The sequence below is a fragment of the Phalacrocorax aristotelis genome, chromosome Z, assembly GCF_949628215.1.
Source record: "Phalacrocorax aristotelis chromosome Z, bGulAri2.1, whole genome shotgun sequence".
Classification (NCBI taxonomy): Eukaryota; Metazoa; Chordata; class Aves; order Suliformes; family Phalacrocoracidae; genus Phalacrocorax; species Phalacrocorax aristotelis.
This window is the reverse complement of record NC_134311.1, coordinates 39,437,520-39,458,134: the sequence shown is the minus strand read 5'-3', so window position 1 is coordinate 39,458,134 and position 20,615 is coordinate 39,437,520. Positions and strand designations below refer to the sequence as shown.

General features: G+C 43.1%; 1 protein-coding gene across 10 annotated transcripts in view; it reads right to left on the bottom strand.

Moving 5' to 3' along the window:
• TLE1 (TLE family member 1, transcriptional corepressor) overlaps positions 1-5,594 on the bottom strand; it is a 76,300-nt gene extending 70,706 nt beyond the window's left edge. For 6 of the 10 annotated variants that reach the window (XM_075079545.1, XM_075079547.1, XM_075079549.1 and 3 more), the window contains exons 1-4: positions 3,610-4,098; positions 3,278-3,378; positions 1,576-1,639; positions 1,438-1,482 (exon numbers count right to left, since the gene is read on the bottom strand). In XM_075079545.1, coding sequence (XP_074935646.1) covers positions 1,438-1,482; positions 1,576-1,639; positions 3,278-3,378; positions 3,610-4,083 — 684 coding nt within the window. In that variant the 5' untranslated portion in view covers positions 4,084-4,098. Of the gene's footprint in view, positions 1-1,437; positions 1,483-1,575; positions 1,640-3,277; positions 3,379-3,609; positions 4,099-4,145 lie in introns of those variants that run through there. The other 4 variants (XM_075079552.1, XM_075079553.1, XM_075079555.1 and 1 more) reach the window with 2 other exon arrangements.
• Between the last annotated feature and the right edge of the window lie 15,021 nt (positions 5,595-20,615).

Genomic DNA, 20,615 nt, shown 5'->3' with positions numbered 1-20,615 from the left:
TTTAACTGATTTTATCTAAAGTTAATTCGTAGTACATTTACTGAAGTCACATGTTCTCATCAAAGATCATCTGAAAACAGCATCCATTTTGCACCAAATGAGGCTCCCATACAGATGTTGCCTTCCTCACAGGTTACAGTATGCCAAAGTTGTTTAGAAGAAAAAAAAAAAAAATCCAATAAAGAAATCTCTGTATCACAAAGCTGGGAAAAGAGCCACCTCACAGAAAAACTGACGTTCTTCTAAAACACAAGACGACTAATGCAACTACAGTGGAGAACCAAGTCAAACATTGCTCTAGTTGTTCTGTCTACCTATTCAGTGCATTCCTTAAAACACACAAAAATGAGGTTGTATAATATTTCTTCTTTTACTGGCACTATGGATTCAAACCAGTTTACCTCTAAAAACCGAGAGAGGATACACCTACTCAGCCTTGCAGACAGAAAGTTATCATGGAATTACAATGCCACCTCATCACATATGATATTTTTACAGGAAAACAAAACAAAAATCAAAGAGTTCAGAGTTAGAAAAGCAAAACTCAACTCTGCAATTCACTTGCTGAATGAATGTCTTTGAATATACTGAAGATCCGAAGCCTGAACTAATCAATTGCTTCGCTGTGCCCTAGCCGGTCAGCCATGCTCTTTAATTTAATGAAACAAGAGTTTTAGATGAAATAGCACATACACATCACGAAAGAATTGTATTGTTGCACTTTGAAATGTGTCCAACTGTGCAACTTCATCTAATGATAATTTTTTTTAAGAGGCCATCGATTTCTGAAAGACTTATTGTACCAGCATCTTGATGAAAAAGTGAATGTCAGCATATCTACAGAATACTTACACCCCGCCATTAATGCTTTATTTGGCAGACAATGACTACTCAATTGAGGGTCCTCCAGGCTGAGTAATCATTTAGCTTTTCTTCTCTTATGAGGTCCTTAGTGTCTTGTTCCAGTTCAATACTCTTTTTATTCACCATTATAGTGGCCATAAGTGTGAATTTTATGGGAACTTGCAAACTCATAGTCATAACTAGAGCTTTCCAAGTCACTAATCTTTTCATACCTTTAAATGGCAAGGATTTGAGCAACTATCACTACATATGCTACACACGCATAAGACCAGTTCTACATATCAAAGGCTCTACCACCAACAAAAGGAAACCACGTAAAGTACTGAACTATACTTTTGAAGCCACAGACACAAGACTTCCTATTTTTGCCAATGTCTTTCAGGACCAACACCAAGAAAGCCTTGTCACTCAACCTAACCTATACCTCATTTGACAGCAGGTAGGCAAAGGTTTACTAATCACAGCTGCAAATTAGCCTATTGATTCAGGCACATGAACACAAACAGAACAGCTACATTTAAATGAACTAGGCAGACTACAGATTTTGTGGTTCAGAAATCAAAAATGGCTTACCTGTTTGTGCATTTCAATGTTTAATCCATACGACATTTCATAATACTGCAAATAAAGGAGCATACATTATTTTCTTATGTTGGTTTACATTGTATTAGGAGATAATTACTGAAATAAAGAAAAAACAAATATACTTACCATCACATAGTGCCTCTGCATTTCTGTCTTTTCGCTTGCCAGTTTCTCACATTCCAATTTAAGGCTACAAAATAGATCATACTTTAATGTAACTGTTATGTCAATCGTTTTGACATCTACCCACTTTATCTGTATTTTGACAGAAGCAGCTAATTAAAAGAACACTCAAACTAAGAGGCAAACAAAGACTTAATTAATACTTTAAATACAAAGGCTGAACAGGAAATTTAAGAGGTATTTCTTGGGTGCTGTATGAGACCCAAACTACCTCCAGAATGCAAACACATCTAATCTGCATGCGTTGACAAAGAGTTGCTATGAAGTGCTACAACTTTCAAGCTGTAACAGGGTCTGAGTTTCTCCAAAGTACTTCTCAGTAGTAAAAGAGAGGTATTTCTTTGGATACGACATCTAGTCAGTTACTGCCACGGAAAACCACTCACGTTTACAATTACACCTTGAGTATGTCTACAATTCTTAACCTTAAGTACGCTCTAGCTAATGTTATCTTGTCCTCAGCTTGAAAAAAATCAGTAACTTTGACTATCATTTACCAGCAAGTTTGTTTCCTATTGTTGTTTTCATAAATGAAAAAGTGTTGCATTTGGCACTTGCCTATCTCATCAATAACAAAGGCACAATTTTGACTGCTTTCACTGAGGGCTACACTCTCTTTGTTCTCTGGCAAACTGATATTTTTTTTTTTTAGTGACACTAGTAAGCACCCTAGGGAAGAGTTAGTGTGTTAGCCAGCATTTTTCACTTACAGCTGCGATACCAAATGGTTATAGCTTACACTGCATTCCCAAAGTAATAAATGTCTTAAACGAGTTAACGATTTTAGATAAGACTAAGACTACAGTTATCATAGGTAAGAAAGCGGAAGCCTAATCAAAACCAAGCGATTTCTAACAGGGAAACCTGCAAAGCTTTTGTTCCTAGCCAGACCTTGCAGGTGCGCCTAAGAGCAAAATTAAGGAAGATTAATGCCCCTTACCGCCAATTGCCCTGTGTACACAAGAACCCATACCCTCAGTCTCTGCAGGGACCTTAGCAGCAAGCACAAATACAAGAACGTCTGAAGGACAGCACAGCAATCAGAAACGCATGTCATGGCTTCAATAGATTCATGTCAACTTTATGCCTGTACTCCAGTACTTGTGTGCTTTAACAATCCTTCTCGGCTCTTTAAGCACCGCACGTCGGCATCTTATTAATCTTTGCATTAACACCACACACAAATGAGCAAACATGAGAATTAGCCTCCTTAACGCTCTGCGCCACAGAATTAGCGCAGGTTTTCTCTCGATACGCTTAAAAAAAAAATCTTCCACATAAGGATCCCTAACAAATTTTTTGTTTTTAAATGAACACAGGTGCCGAACGCCTCCAGCTTCGACACTACCGCCCTTCCGCAGGTGCCGGGGCAGGGCAGTACCCCGGCGGGAAGACCCGCGCAGGGCAGGGCTGCCTCCTCCCGAGCCGCCCCGTCCTCCGAGCACACCCCGCCACCGCCGGGGCCCGGGGCTCCCCGCGCCGCCCCTCACCAGAGCGGCCGGCAAAGGCCGGGTCCCGCGGCGGGACTCAGCCGCGACGCCGCACGCCACCGCCTGGACGCGGCCGCTCGGTGCAGCCCCCCCGCTCCCGGCCGGGGGCGGCGGGGCGACTACCCCCGGCCCCGCGGCGGCCCGCCGGCGCTCACCTGTGGTATTGCGCCTGGAGGAACTGGAACTCCTCCTTGATGCGGTCCAGCGACTCCGGGATGGTGAATTTGAAAGGCTGGCCCGCAGCCTGGTGCGGGGTCTGGCTCGGCGGCCGGCGCGGGAGAGAGGCACGTTCAGACAGAGCCGCGGTCGCCCCAGGGGACGGGGGATGGGACAGGACGGGAACGGGACGGGGACGGTGCTCCCCGCCGCGACCGGGCCAGAAGGATGGAGGGAGTCGGGGGGTTGGGGGGGGGGGGGGGGGGAGGAGGGGGGGAAGCAAGGAGGGAGACCCCGGCCCGCCCCGGGGGGCTGCGCACTTGTTACCCACCTTCCCGTCCCTCATCTGCGGGGGGAGGGAGAGGGGGGCGAGTCTACCCAGGCTCCGGGAGCCGCTCCGGCCCCGACCCGCCCGCTCCTGCCGCCGCCGTCTGCCCGAAAGCGGGGCGTGCCGGCTCCTCCCCGCCGACCCCCTCCGCGGGGGCACGGCCGGCCCCGGCCCGGGCGCCTCGCTCGGCGGGGAGGGGGTGATGCTGCCCGGCCGCGACCCCCCCCGCCGTCTTTCCCAAGGCATATAATAAGTTGCTCCACGAAACAAAAAGGGTCGGCGGAGGAGAGTGTTGGGGAGGGGGCGCGTCCCCTCCCCAGCCGCGCCGGCGGGCAGGATGCGCCGCTCCTCCCAGGAGGGGACAAACTTAGGAGGGCGCTCTCCCGGCGCCCCCTCAGCCGGGCGGGCGTGCACCCCGGGGGTGCGCCCCTGCGGAGCGGAGGCGGCAGCTGGGGGCCGCCCGGACCGACCGACCATCCCCGCCCTGCTCCCCGCCCGGCCCCGCACCCCCACAAAGCGGCGCCCCGAGCCGTACTTACGGGGTGCCGGCTTTGGGGGAACATGGCTCCGGCCGCGGCGGGGCTCCCTCGCTGAGCGGTTCTCGCGGCGAGCCCCCCGCCCTGTCCCGGCTTCGTACCCGGGGGACCGAGGGGGGCAGGAGCGGTGGCAGCCGCCGGCCGCCTACCCTCCGCCGCGGCGGGCAGCAGCGGAGCGAGGCGGCGCTCAGTGCCCCCGCCGCGGGGACATCCTCCGGCCGCGGCGTCCTTTGTTGCTGCTGTTCCGGGGAGGGCTGGGGGTGCCCCGGGGAGGCGGAGGGGCCGCGCTCCAGACGGTCACGACCGCGCCGCGCTCCTTCGGCGGCGTCCACAGCTCCCGGGCGCGGCGGGACGGGACGGGACCCGACGGCGCGGGGTGGTGGTGATGGGGTTGCGGGTCGGAGGGGGGTGTGAGCCGCGGCTGCCCCGCTGCGGGAGCGAATAATCCCCCTCTCGGGCTCGCAAGTTGCCGATGCAATCGTAAGGCCGGAAACCCCGGGCGGAGGCGACTCCTCTCCCCACTTCTGCCTTTTACCAGGAGGGGAAAATCCAGCCGGAGGAAGCGGGACGCGGTGTCAGCGGCGGGACGGTCGCAAGCCGGGGGGGCGAGAGAAAGTCTCCAGGGAGGGCCGCGCTGTTCCCGGGCGTCGGCAGAGGGGCCAGGTCATCGGCAAGACATGGAACGATGAAAAAGAGAGGAAGGCGGGAGGAGGAGGAAGAAGGGGGTGGGGGGGACTCTGCACAGCCGGCCCCGGTCGGAGCAGCTCCAGTAGCACATGCACGAAACGCAGGAGGGCAGAGGAGGGGGAACCACACACGCAGCAGAGACTCTTCCGTTAGTTGCAAAGAGGTCCCTACGACAAAAGAAAATCAAATCTCCTCAAAAAGCCCGCTGGCCCGACCAGCCAAGCTGCCCGCCCCGTTGAGGGGGGAGGAAGGAGGAAAATAAAAATATATATAAGGGTCCGTATCGGGGCTAAATCAGACGGGAAGCTCCTTCGTGCAACGGCACCACTGCAGCCTCCTCCGGGCGGGCGTGCGGGCATCGGGGAGCTGCGCCTCTCACCAGAGCTCCCCGAGCGCGGTACATCGCAGCGGCATCATCATCACCAGCAGCAGCATCCTCCTCCTCCCCCTCCGCCGCCCTGCCCCACCGCTCCTCGCCGACCCGGGATAAAGTTCTCCCCGGCTGGGAAAAAAAAAAAAAAAAAAAAAAAAAAAAAGAAAACAAACCCAAAATACCCCCAAAACCCGGACCACGAGCGGCCGGAAACGCCACCGGCCTCCTGTCCCCTTCCCCTCCGCGCCGGCCGGGGGCACAGGGGGAGCCGGGGCGGCGGGACGGGTGCGGGGCCGGGGCTGATCGGTGCGCTCCGCTCCGCGCCGCGCGCGCTCTCCCGCGCCGCTTACATTAGCACGCGGTTTCACACTCCGCCAGCTAACCAGCCGCCCGGCCCCGCCCACGCCGCCGCCAGGAGGAGGGGGGGGGGGCACCCGCCGCCACCGCCCAATCCCCGACCCCGTCACCAACGTGGGTCCGTGATGCGGGCCGGCTCCGCGGGCCAATGGGGAGAGCCGGAACGCGGCCGCCTCTCAGCCTTTCGCTGGGAACCGTTTCTGGCGGAGCGGCAGGAGCGCTGCGAGCTGGCCAATAGGAGCGCGCGGAGCGGTCGGAGCGGCGAGGAGGCGGGGAAGGTCGGTGGGAAGGAGAGTAGAGAGGCTGAGCTGTCAATCAAAGTAACGTGGGGCAGGCGTGCGGGCGTGGAGGGGTGGGGCGGGGCTGCCGGCGGGGCGGGCGCGCGGCGGCGGCTCGTGGCCGGCGCGGCGCGGCTCTGTGCGGTGCGGAGCGGTGCGGGGCTTTGCGGTGGTCTGCGGTACTCTGCGCCTGCAGCCTGCCGGAGGGTTCTCCTCAGAGGGGCTCCGCGGAGAGGGGCGGCGCGCCCGGCAGCTTCTCCCGTGCGTTGCGCGCATACGCTGGCGGGTGGAGGGGGGTTGGCGGGGCACACACACGCACACATTCACCGTGCGCGGATCTGCGTCCGCCATCTCTTGCAGTCGACTGCGGGCGCGCGCAACGCGGCTGCGGCGGCGTGAAGGAGCCGGCCCCGCACCCACGGCACTGCCCACACGGAGCCTGGCCCAGAGCGCTCAGGGCAGAGGCTAAACTTCCCTGACCCCAGGCTTTGCTTTGTAACCCCGTCTTATTTCTGTAACGACACCGGTGCGTGCGATAGCACCTGCCACAGTGCTCTCAGCTCTACAGAAAATACCATAAAGGATAAAACCTCATGCTCGTTTGCATCACTCAAATATACCAACTGAAACGCTGGTTAGAGCGACCCTCCATTAAGACAGAAATTGTCCTTTGGGGAAAATTGGCTTCTTTATAAGAGGGGCCTGCTGGAGGAAAGCTGTCAAGAACTTGGCTGTTGGGAATGGTTTGTAGGCCCACTTGGGGTGGATGAGGGTCAAACAAATTCCACGCTCTGTGTGTGACTACTGAGATGGCAAATGGTGACACACCTTGCAGTGGGAAGTAAACTTCAAAACATATTCTCTATTAACAACCACCTTATTCATAGCAGAATTACATGATAAAGTGTGAGATGTGGTACCTTCAGACATAAAACAACATCGTAAGACATTTTTATGATGTTAGTATACCTGCAAACTACCTAAAAAGAGGCCTTAAAATGTTGTATCACATCATTTAAACACAGTAAGGGTGATTTTATAATTTGAATTTTCTTTAAATTCCCAGTTAATGTGTACTAGATACACTTAGGTAGAATCGTATTTCGCTTCGTCTTGTATCCTAAAGAAAAAGCAGCCTATGTTTAAAATTTGATGTGAAATTCGGTATGTTGCAATATCAAGATACAGCTTTACTTATTCAGAGCGCTAATTTCCATACTACATTATTGCCAGTTTCACACAGAATTGAGCAAAGGAAAAGAAAATGAAACTGTCTCAGTCTTCTGCAGTGAAGTTTGGACTTCATTCCAGGACCACAGAGATTTGACACTGAAGACAGATGCACCTATGTTTCTGTGCATGCGTCTGTGTGCATGTACATATAATAGTGTCTTGTACCTATAGGTGTCTGTACCTATACATGTGTTTGTGTGTGTTCATATTTTTATACATAATATGTATGTGCAAACATGTTTGTGAATGCGTAATGTCAAGACGTCTAAGGTTTTTTAAGATAAGGCAAAATATCCTTGATAGGGTGACCTTTGATAGATTGTGGTTCCCAGACAGGAATGTAAACTTTTCTGGTGTTCTGCGTGCAAAAGTAAAGCTAAAACTTATGCGTTCTGTTCCCAGCTCTTCCCTTGTAGTCTTGGACAAGCAAACTCACTGCTCTGTTCACGGCATTAGAAAGCTTAATTAATTAATGCTTATAAAGTACTTAGATCTTCAGATGAAAGATGCCATAAAAATGCAAGCTATTATTATATACTTTGTGTGTGTACCTAGTAGCTATGGAGTCTGTAATAACGTAACACTTACCTAACTTTGGTTGTACTTTGCTTAACCTGCTGGCACAAGTTGTTAATGAGATATTAACAGATATGACATTAAAACAACACTATGTTTTGGAACATAAACAAAAGCTTGCTTTTTTTTTTTTTTAATTGCTCGCCTACATGAAAGTTGAAACGTCTTATAACCTTTATTTGTCATCATTAAAATGTCCAAGGCATGTTTTAACAGAAACCGAAAAGCTCTATTTTCCTGATGTTTTTTAAAAAGTGCTTTTAACCTACTTAGATTCTGGAATCAGACACTTAAGGCCATTTTGAATCTTCTTCATTATAATTGAGATAGAAGAGCTGTAAAAGTAGTGGTAGAATAAAATATGATTATTTCTATTCCTTTTTTTTTGAACGAGAGTCACAGACATTACATAGGATGAACAATATCCGTCATGATCTAATACTTATCTAATTTATAATGCATCATAATTGGCTGATCAGAGCCTAAAAATTTCCTTTTTGTTAGATGGGTATAAATCTGGATTAATCCAAGAAAACTGAGCATCCTTATTCCATGGTAGTACTCACTATTTACACCACTGAAAGACAGGCCAGAAATTGACTAAGCCTCCTTGTAAAGAGCTGTATTCCTCTAAAGGTAGTATTTTACACCAGATCGTTATGCCACAATACTGTACTCTACACAATTCTTCAACTGGATTAAAAATGATTGTGTTTAAACCTTTGTCTCATATTTTAAAAATACAATAAAAAGATGGCCTTCAGCATTAACCCCCCAAATCATTCTGTTTAATCACCAGTCTGACTCTGCTCTTTGAAATCAATTGTTTTTCACTGTAAGCATTTTAATGTAGTGTTCCTACCTTGTATAGAAAAGGGCCTAATCCTGCATTTACTATGTACTGAAAACTCACACTGGAAGCAGTTGGAACTTTGAGTCAAAAAAAGCAGTATTGGGTCCAAAATGTAGTTTGGATATACTGAAAGGGCTTCAGATGTAGCATCTGTTCTTTAGGGAAATGACGTATTGTATGATGCTCAGTTTACCATACTGTTTATGTTTTTTCCTTTGCTGTTAACAGTACTATTTGCAAGCAATATTTTTTAACTTCCCACGAACTGGCACATAAAATAAAAATGTTGATGATGTTAATCACCAGGAGTTTGCTGCAGGTGGGTGGGAAACAATTTAGCATATTTGTGATTTATCCCACTGTTCTACTACCTATGGTAGTGAGAGTAAATCAGTGGAGGAAGCAATAACAGAATTCAATAGATTTTATGCTTTCAAAATTTTAAGTTGAGACATCATTGGATTTCAGCTGAAAGAGAAACAGTACACTGAAAAATTATGAATATGTACATGGGGGTAGGGGATTGTTCTTTTTTTGTTTAATGGTGGGACAGCACAGGTGGAATAGAGAAAAAAACTTGTGTCTGAGTCATACAGTGCATGTGGTGTAGTAGTATACAGCTGCAAGAATAATAATTATGAGGGCATGCAAAACAATATCACTTTTAAAATATTTCTCTATTTATAAAGTGCAAATGATGTGAGCAGGGTAAAGCAATTACATTTCTAATTATTTGCTATCTTTTGGCTAATAGCCATTGCATACCCTCTTTGTAATTTGATTTCTTTTTAATTAGTAGCTTTCCTTGTAGGCAAGAATGTTCAAAAAATTGCACTAGGTCATTTTACCATAATGTCTGTATTCCCTTCCCCCATTCTTTCACCCTTAAAAATTTTCCAAGTAGAATTTAAAAGAAAAGTCAGTAGCAGATCGTGCAGCAGTAAAACCTCAAATAAAATCAGATCCGAAGAATCCCTTGTGGTTTCACACAATATGGTAAAATTAGAGATTGCAGGAAACCAACAAAATTAAACTGGGAACATTTGAAGAGAAATGACCAGGCTTTATGAAAATGACACATTGACTGGCCAGTGTGTTTTTTTATCGAAAATTTCTTTGTTGAGGCGTAGATCAAAGAAACCTGCATATGTTTTCATTTTGTTCGAAGTCTAACTAGAAAATTACATCCAGATGTTTAATAGGCATTCTGTTGGTTTTTCTGCATTGATTGGATATGTTGGTACTGTTTGCTTACAAGTGTAGCCGGATCATTAGCTAATGCAAAGAAATGTTTGCAGCGAGTTGCTAATTAGGTCTTTTGGAAACTCTCCATACTCAGGAACAATTTGTACAGTGGCCAGAAAAACTTGCGGTACTTGAGAAGTCGCTTTCCCTTCTGTGTCTGGGAAAAAACAGTCAGTCGCTTTCCCTAATCTTCTTTTGCCTACAGGGATTGCAGCTTGATCCCAATGGGCTGAAGTGCAAATAAATTAGGAAGGGACCACACGCACGCACGCGCACGCGCGCGCACGCACACACCGCCCCCCCCACCCAACCTGCTCTTTCAGTAAAAATGCAGTTGTACAATCTTACAAAAAGTTAACCAAAATGGAGTGTTTAAAACTAAAATGTGTTAAATTCTCAACCTTCATGTTATCAAATACACAGCATTTTTGAGCATACTTTAGAGACAGATGGGGAAGCCCTTTATGATAAATGAGTGTACTTGAATTCATTACTGTGGTACTTAAAGTAGCTCTTTCACAACTTCGATACTTCTGCAGGGTACTTCAAGACAAAGCTTATGGGAAGTGTATACACGGAGGGGTGAAAGAGGTGCAGAAGAACTTTAATCTCCTGTTTTGTTAAGTCTAAAAAGGGGTCAGAGATATTACCTGTTTATAATATTGTCAGAGAAATTGTTGTAGGCTTCATGGCTCTGGCCTGATAACCTTCTAGGTGCAATGTCACCTTTCAAAAGAGGCTTGACAATGTCAATGACCTTTTTAATAAAGACCACCTGCTGGTATATCACACTTCAGTCTGTTGCAGAATGAGGTCTCCACCACAGGAGGTGACAGCAAAAGGAGCAATGTGTGTCCATTTTGTACAGTGAACGGGGACACCTGCTCAAACCAGCTCCCTGATCCTGTCGTCACACACATGATTAAGCTTACTTCTAGAAATAGTCCCTCTAAAGTCAATGACAATACTTGCATGGAAAAGGGTATCTCTGTCTCAGACTTCACCAGACCAGGGCCACACATACAGAATTCGTAGGCTGTGTGTGATATACATATGCAAAACACATGTATTTTACCAATGAGGCTACCCAAGTGTAGAAGACTGGGGTTTATCCCCTTTTTTGAGGAGTTACCTAAAAGGGAAGGGTGTCATAGATGTGCAGTTCACCATTTCACTTCAGCAGACTAGTCATGGTACACTATTTGTCCTTGACTTGTACAACTTTTCCAGCCTCTTTTGGTTCCTTACATATTGTCTTTTGACACAAATAGTAGAATCTTTTAATTTTTTTTTTTCCTAAGCTGTCAATAACAACTTAACATCTTAGAAAGAATCTAGAGATCACCAAAGATCCTTAGACTTAAAACCACAGGGGGAATAGCATTAAGACAAATGGTCTTTGGAAATGTTGTTTTCACATTTGTTGAAATGTGTGAAGGAGGTTTTGTCTTAAAAAGAAAGAGATTATCCGAGGGGGAGAGACAGCTCCAGGTGGTCTGGCATTTCAGTGTTGGGAACAACAACTGCTTGCTGCTGCAAAGGTACATGAAGCCCTGTCCTTTACCCTGTGTATGACAGCAACAACCTTGAGGGATATTTTAAGTACAGATGTGATACAAAAACATTGTGTGCAAAATCATGACTCTCTGTCAGCCAATAGGAATTAGGTTCAACTGGAAGTTGTCTGGATTTTGGCAGCTATTTCTCTAATACTTCTGCCTCTCAATTCTTCAGAATTTGAGTTCTTGCCTACACTGAGGTTATAAACCCCATATGAGCTGCTTTCATACCAACCTTCTACTCCAGACATCAGATTTCAGTCTGGTGGAGTCTAGATGAGAGCAGATTGTGCTGTCCTGCTGTCTCTTCATAATGTGGATGCTGTAATGCGCTGGCATGCTACGGCTGCAACATCTGCGGAGATGCTCTTCCAGCACTGGTGGCACAGAGGCACTAGGTCTGTTTCCAACTTTCCCCATGCCGTAAAAGCTCTGGGCTCCCATATTCTTGGGGGAATGAATTTACCAATATGTCTTTTAGGATCCAATGAGAATTGGAGAGATTATGAGAACGAAGTTGCTGGACAGGGATATTGATGGGGAGGAGAACTGGGGAGAAGGAGAGGAATTATATGGGAGGGAACATTTCAGTACCAACGTGATGCAATTCTTAACAAATGTGGAAATTTCCTTAGAAAAACACCATTGAACTTCAGGCAAGATTGTAAACAGTTACAGTTGCTCACAATATAAAAAGAAAATAATTAAATATCTCAGTTTTCCAGCACTGTCCACTTCTCTGTTCTTCTCACTCTGAACTTACTGCCTTCCAGTACTCTCAATGCTGGTGTCTCAGTTTATATCCTGAAGGACTAATATGTAATGACAACTGTTGATTATTAGTAGAGAATATCTGTCCTCTAAAATATGAAATCATAAATTCCATAGTTTGACATACACATAGAACTGTCACTAATATGGATGCCCTACTCACCCCTGAAGTGAATGCTCAAATGAAGCATCCCATCAAAAAGACATCTTGCAACTATTGATCTTTTCTGATACATGGGTATGTTTGTAATCAGTGGCATCAATCAGTATCAAATTGGTATAAAGAAGAGGAAAAATAGATCCACCACATGCAATGCCTCTTACATATTACTGCCTCTAAAATACCAATAAACCCTCTCCAGAGAAAACCACATGGTATGATTACAAAGACGGTAACCACACATCAGTAATCCAAGTATCTGAATATTTAGCAGTTAGAAAGATGAAGAGTTAAGATTAATACTGGTTGAGGAAAGAGCAGCCAAAGTCACTGAACAGACATTTTTTTTGTGAAAACAGAGGCCTAATGAGTACAGTATAAATAGGATGTTGTACACTGAACTGCTTGGGTGGTGAGGGGATGTTACATGGGTTTTTTCATCTTTTTTTTTTTTTTGGTGGTTTGCACAAGTCTGTCCACCTGAGCTCAAAACCAATGAGAACTATGTACATGTCCATAATTTACTATTATAAATTCAACAGTTAGTAGTGAAATATTTTCCAGCCCCTCACATTTTTTGCTGTAGCTTTACTGTCTGTTAATGTGCTTATGCATACTCAGTTGCTCAGCTGTCTGAGTTAAGCAGCATCCGTGCAGGAGAAAATCTCTGTGTTACATGGCCCCAGAGCATAGCCCAAGAGAATGTCTGTGTTTTAAAACTGGCAGTAGACTGTACTTCAGTAACAGACTGGATCACATAGTGAAATCATTCTATCTTCATTAATTTTGCTGTAAAATAGTTGCAGATCTCACCAATGCAAACCACAAAAAGCAAGGGTTAAGCAACATACAGGTGTGTGTATACACCATTTTACGTACACACACGCAGCATAATTATACCTGGGATTAAATATTATCATATTGCCCATACGGACAGATAGCAGTTAAGTGTCAGTATTTTGCTTTTGAATTCAGGTCTTTCACTTAAATGGAAGAGACACATGATTAGTCGTCTGAAGGCGGTTCAGTACAAGAGAGCTTTTACCAGTCCTCTTCACATCTGCAAGTGAGATGCCCTTGAAAGATAACAGTATCTGGGGATTTGTAGAAAGCCACCACTTGTGTAGACCATTACTGAGGTCCTATGAAGTCAGACACCTTTTCTGAAAACATTCTATTCCATCTTGATATACCGACAATACTTTCCCTTTTTTTTCTTTTTTTTTTTTTTCCTTCCTCCAGATTTTGCTTTTAGCTCAAGAAAGCTGGGGAATTTTCATCTAACAGAAGGAAGATGTGGGTAAGCATTTGGGGATATGTTCTACATGCATTTTGCATGGCAAATTTTGCAGTCTTGTAGAACAATTCAGAATACGGCATTTAATTTTCAAGACAAATGTACTATCGGCAGTGAAGGGCAGTAACTTCAGTGCAACTCCTCTAAAAGAGCAGAGGTATTTAATTCATTTAATTAATCTGGTAAATCTTCATCTGTTTTGTTTCTATTTATATCCTTTTCTTAGGAGCTTGATTTTGCCTGTGTTTCATATAAATTGTGGTATGTCTGAATGTAGATAGGCACCTGAACATCTATCACAGTTTTCCATTTAAGAAAGTAGATATTTTTATTTTGAAATCACATCCTCTAGTTTGAGTTAGAGGTCATACAGTTTCTTTTCTTATGCTATCAATTCTGCTGAAGAAAAAAAGCAAATAAATGTGGGTATTAAAACCAAATCACAGGTCATTGTTCAACTTTAGGTCTGGCGTAGGCTGAGACAGTATGGAAAGAGAAAAGGCGATGTTCTAAACCAGTTTTCTTTAAGTGGTTCACACAGGGCTCCTGCTGAACTGGCCAGATGGTGCAGACAAGGTCACACATGTTTTTAAATAATTTTTGAATATTGGTTGGTTCACTCCAAACTAGCCAGCCAAACCACAAGACAACTTCTGAATCCTCAGTTGAGCAAAACTCCCACAAGGAAATTGCTCAACAAAGCCTGGCATGTTTTGCCCCTGTGTTTGAAAACAATAGGAACGGGAAGCATATTTCCCAATTTACTTCAATCCCAAGCTGTGAGACACCTCGCAGAAGGCCCTAGGAGGGGAACAGGTCGTGTTTGTCTTCTAATGGTTTCCCTTGAATGGGGGCTGCCAGTTGCAGCACAGCCATAAACTTCGTCTCCTTTCTCTGCCCCACACATCACCCTACGTTGTTCAATATCATAAATCAAGCTGATGTGCATCCCTGTCTCCTGGGTCATAAAGCATGAGAAACTCTTAATGCATGAGGTACAGGGCTGACTATAGGAACACCAACTGTGTAGGTGTCTTTCTCTACACATTCAACAGGTGCTGTTCACTTCAGCTGGGGTAGGATTTCATCCCAGTTATCTGACATGTCTAGAAAATACACTGTTTAAGATACCCCAAGAGTTTTCCTGCTTGGGATATGTGATGAGAGTTTAAAGCAATGATCCAGAATCACCTATCTTAACCTAATTGTCAAGCATAGCTTTCTTCTCAAGAAACCTCTGCAACTGCAGAAATATTGCTGGGTGTAGTTTGCGGAATTTTACTGTAGAGAATAGTTGTCCCTCTTAGTCCACCCTTTCTTATTTTAAGGTCATTAATAATTTTGCTGCCCTGCATGAGTGCCTTCTTCTTTTGCCTGCAAAGGATATCTGGGGCTTGTTACTTGCACAGAAAAGTGCTAGAATATAGTTTATCTGGAATACAGTACTAGAAAGTGTATAAGCAGCAGCTGTTGAGTTCAGGAAAAGATACATCTTTCTCTAGATAGCCTTATATCACTTACTTTTGTTTTGTTGTTGTTGATTGTTTTTTTTTTTAATTCCATGGAATTTTTAACTTCTAATGGGAATGTAGTGGAACTTTAAAAATAGAAAACTTCAAATCAATCAGCTTATTACATTGGCAGTCACCTGGAACGTTGTTATATCATTGCAGAAAGTTGAAACTCTGCAGTAAATCTCCAGTAAAAGCAAAGAACACATTTATCAGGATAATAAGTGTTTGAAAAGCATGACAGAGTGGAAAATAAAGTTTAATTTATTTTTAAGTGCTACTTTAGGTATTTGCTTTGCTGGAATATTATTTTTTTCATTGAAATTTGAGAAACCATTACAGTTTGGGCCTAATTAGATATTTTCTTAATGAGTGAAAGACTACTAGCTAGACTACTGGCATCTGGCCTAAGCCAGAAAGATTATTCTTTTGTAGAAGATAGACTGTATTCACCTAAGCCTCTGATTGAGCTCCTTATTCTATCTAGTATGTGACTATTTGTTGCCCACTCATGAATAAGTTGTATCACTTTTAAAATTTTACTTGAATGAAAAACGTGATTTTTATGCTTTTGCAAATTTACTGGAAAAGCACAGTTTTGTAAGCATCCTGTACTGATAAGATAATAGCAAAAATATATAAATGTTATTCCCATCTTCCTCTTACATCAGCTAAGAAGGAAGGGAGACTCATAGGCACTATTTGGGTCACTAAGTGTGGATATTATACAAAAGCTTGCATGATACAGGGTATAATTTTGTGTTTCTTTGTTGTTTTGAAAAAAAGAGAAGTATGTTCTTCAGTAAGTCGGGAAGTTAGTTATGCATACATACATATATATTGGTAATATATGTACATGTGCATATACATGTATACATAAACAACAGCATGAGGTGACAATTGACCTGTTCAATTCCCAGGCAGGGCATTCAGTAAACTCAAAGAGTTGGCTAAAGAGAACCTGACCCAGAGGTTTAAAACTTTCAGTTCATGCTGTGATTAATTGAAAGTCAAATCAAAGTAACCTCACTTTTTTTCCTACACCTGTTTGAAACAATTATTAAAAATTAATACAGAATGCTTAAAAATATCCTTGTTAGAGTATCAGATGCCCGGGAATGTTGTTGTCTTCTGCTTTCACCATTGTATACCTTCTGTTCCTCAGTATAAATGGCAAACTGCAACTGGCACGTGAGAAAGTGTTAAAACACACTGGAAGTATTGGAATGATGTTGATAAATGCAAACAGCCTGCCTGAAGGAATACCACCTTCATTTAGATCATCTGTTTTCAACTGTGTGTATCTGTGAAAACAGACATATTAATGTAGCTTTTTTCACCAAATCAATACTTGGAGAATAATTTACATGAAATCTGTAATATCTGTTGATAGCTTAAGAAGAAAAAAAAAAGCTCCTGAAGATAATTCCATAATTAAGAGTCCAAAAGACTTTAACTTTTATCATACGATAAAAAATCATGAAACATTCTTCTTGCAGTGTAAAAGTTTCTTTTTTCTCCCAAAGTATATTTCTCCCTTTTCAGTAAAAAAATCTGATTTTAGTAAATGCAAACTCACTCAGCTGTAAAAGTGCCACCATATTAACTGATCCAAAGTTGTGCATTAGACTCTTTTGTTTTATTGTTGCACTTTCCTTTGAAGGCAGCCTGTCCTTTTCTGGGGCAATATGCTTCATTTAGATGGGGTTTAACATTCACGTTTTCAAACATGAGAATATGTTCAACTTTTTCTCTCCCTCCATATGCACACGTGTGCACACACACGCACATTCATATATTCAAACAAGCAAATACAACACTAATCAAAAGATGTTTCATTATCGTGGAGATGGAAAGCCACTGGGATTTGTGATCAATTTATGCAGAGTAGAAGAAATTAGAAAAAGTATTTGACTGTGTACTGGTGGAAAGGGTATTTTAGCTGATGTATGTCCTTTAGCTTATTAGATGAAGGCTGACATGACATTTTACATTTGTAGATAGGAAGCAAACAAACTGTGAACTTCTCTTCATCCTTGAGTCTGGTTAAGGGAGAGTATAAGAATAGATGTACCTTTCATCTGCGTACAAAGGGTAAACTGTGAGGCCCCGTAGCTAGCTTATGTGAGGTTCACACTGGGTCTGGTAGGCAAGGGCAAAGTGACTGCCGTATTCAGTACCGGACTGAGATTTAGTACCATGAAGAATGACACATTAGAGCTCATATGGAATGGTGGTATGTCTGTATTTCCTCTGTTAATTTGAAACTCTCAGATATTGTTTTTAGAACACATGATGCTTTTTCTGAGATGACACTTTTTCTGTTCCACACACCATGCCCGCATTTCCCGTTTGCATTAATCCTGCTGCCTACTGGTGAGAGGGGGAAAAGAAGTGTCTTGCAAGGCTGCAGAGCATTACAACAGATGTGCTCAAAGGTTACGTCTTGCTCTCCAGCTGCTGTACAACAAAATGAGGGAGTCAGTGGTTCGTTAGGGGAATCCAGCAACTTCCACTTTGGTGTACTCCTCTGATTTTATGAAAGAACACTAGAGCAAATCAATTCAGAGGTTCCTGCAGGACTTGATGTATATAGTTGTGTTGGTTTGGTCCCACAAAAGCACAACTAAGTGGGTTTTTTTTTTTTTTTTTAACATGCTAGGTAACACCCCTAGATTTCAGGGTAAAAACAGCCACCGTTATGAAACCCTGTTTCATCTAGTCTTGTAATTCCAGATTGGAAAAATTGTTTGGCTTCATGTCTAACCCATTTACTTTAAAGAGAATGTTTCTGTCAAGCAAGAAGAAAATTAGTCAAGTATTTTTTCATTATATTAAAATAGTGTAATTAAAAATCTTGGTTTTGTCAGTTTAGATCAAAGAGGCTGTTGTTCTGTTACCACTTAAAACTTATCCTTTACTTAAATCTGTTGAATATTCATGTGCCAGAGGTATTCAAGAAAGAGGATTTAGTAAAGTGGAGTTATTAATCATTTGGTTGCAAGTAGGTTGGGCCTAGTCATTTCCCGGCTTTTTGTAAACCCAGCCTTTTATTCATGGGTATCTGAAGGACTGGGGGGTTTCCGTGTCTGAGGACAGAGCTGTAATGTGTCCAGTGATTGTTTTCAGTTCAGTAAGGGCTTACAGGTCCAGCTACAGCTCGCTGCTAAAAGACCTCTCCTTTTAGTTCAAAAGGGAGAAGACTGTAGTTTGGAAATGAAGTACAGGGTTCCAGTTACAATATCTGTAGGTGTTGAAGGTTGTTAAAGGGAAATAGTCACATAACCAAGATTAGGTGTTACCCCTTTTGATTTTTATTTTTGCCAAAGAGAATCACATAGAATTTAAATTTAGGGCTATACCTTTGGCAACAAGAATACATTAAAAATGTTGGCTAAAAAACTAAGGACTGCTTTTAAAGTATTTTTTAATAACTGCTTTGGACTGCTTTGCAGAATGCCTAGGTTTTAGCTTCACCTATCTGATTATTGTGCTATCTTTGTAGCAACTGAGGATAGGATTAAGAACACTAAAAGATAAGTAATGTGTATTTAATTTTTTCTTTCATGTTGTCAGAGGGGCAGAAACAAAGATTCATGTAACTGAATTTCTTCACAAATTCTATTTAACATTATGTTTCAAAATATATGGGTCTATGCTCATAGCAGCTGTGGAAAAGAAGATTTAAAATGGAATAGGAAGCATGCTAAAATATGGTAAAGAGATGCAGTTCAGAACCTGCTTTACAATTAGTGATCACAGCTAGATCACTTCCCCTGTCCGGGCTACCTCCTTTAGAGCTTGTTATCAACCACGTACTGGGTAGTTTGGAGGAAACTAGTCCTTGGAGCTTTTCTGCAAGGAAAAAACCTGCAGTTTTGCAGTACACTGACTTACCATGTGGAGTAAGGGTGAGGTAGTTCAACCCATTGTAATGGGGAACTAGCTGGAATAACCACAAAACAACATTGAAGAACTGAAGAAATGTGGCTGGGTGATAATGTTATATATTAAAATCATCTCTAAAGATCACACTCTGGCCTCCACTGGAAAAAAACAACAGTCAAAACATTGAAATTTTTGTTTGGCATTTACAGTTGCTGACATACAGGAACAGCAACCCTACTTTACTGATTATTGCAAAATACTGGAATGACAGCAGCACAAGATGATAAGGTGCCAACGTGAGAGAGGAGCAACAGCAGCCATCATGGACCATCTTACCTTTCCACAGAACATCAGGATAGCCAGTAGCTAGAACAGCAAGAGGAGAAGCTTGCTTTTCCAAAACAGGGTACCCTCTATGTTGCTTTTCAAGGAACACTTCCTGTGGTTCCATTCTCCTTGTGTCATGGAGGGTGTTATTGTCAGATACTTGGAACTGATAGCTGCATAATAGTGCTTTCTGATGTGGAAAGAGCCTGTGCAGGTCCTTCTGTACTGCCACAGTTCCCTTCTACTTCTTGAAAAATTTTGTGTGCGTAGTCAGGTATGATCACGACTATATCTCACTTCTTTTCCTTTTGTTTTTTATTTGTTTGTTTGTTTTCATCAAATATTTGCTTTGACATTTTAGACAGAAATTCAAGATAGAAGAAAGATGCAACTGAAGAAATAGTAAAAGTCAGATGATGTACCCAGAGATACAGCGACAAAGACAACATGAGAAGAAAGAACTCCAGACATCATGGATGACAGCTTTGTGCTCTTAAATGTCTAGATCTAATAGAGCTGCAGTAACTTGCATGGGGAAGAAGCCACATCAGCAGACACACAGATTTCATGCTAGCAACCCCATGCTACATTGATAATGTGTGGTCTTAAGCTATGTTTTCTTTCTAGTGGAGTTTCTCCCAATGTTTAGACAAAAAGAACTTTAAAACAATCTTTTGTGGCAGTTTGGGGAATATAGGCAGATATTTCTATACAGAGTGCATGGTTTGGTTTACGTATACAAAAAAGCTCTCTTTTAAATATACTTAAATGATGAAAATTATGGAAAGTATAAAAAAATCAATTGATCTAAGTTTTTAATCAAATATATGTTGAACATTCTCACAAACAGCAAGTCACAGGCATTCCTGCATGTTTATATGTATGTTTGAAATGATAAAACTCATTTAATGTGAGTGTAATTCTCTTTATGCTATTGTTCAGGTGCTGGATTATTTAACAAATGTAACTTCTGGAATTATTTTTTTTCATAATATCCATTTTATAAGCATTGACTCAGGTTTCTCAAACGTGTGAATGAAGCTTAGTGGGAATTGATAAGCCTTGCTTAAATAAGAAAGAAACCTAATGGCTGTGAGTTGCTGTTATGTGGTAGCAGTCAAACTCAATTGTCTTTCAATTCTACAATTTTCTGTCTACCAAGACACTGTTTCGAACCTCTACTAAGTGTCCTACTTCATTTAGATTCTCACATCTGAAATCCAGCATAATGAGGAAAAGCAAGGAGCTAGTCTGTCCCCAAGGAAGTCTGACTTTTTCTAATGGGAAAGAATACCTCTCTGTCAATCATGGATGATATTTCCTCAGGACTGAGACCTACATTTTCATAGTACTCTCAG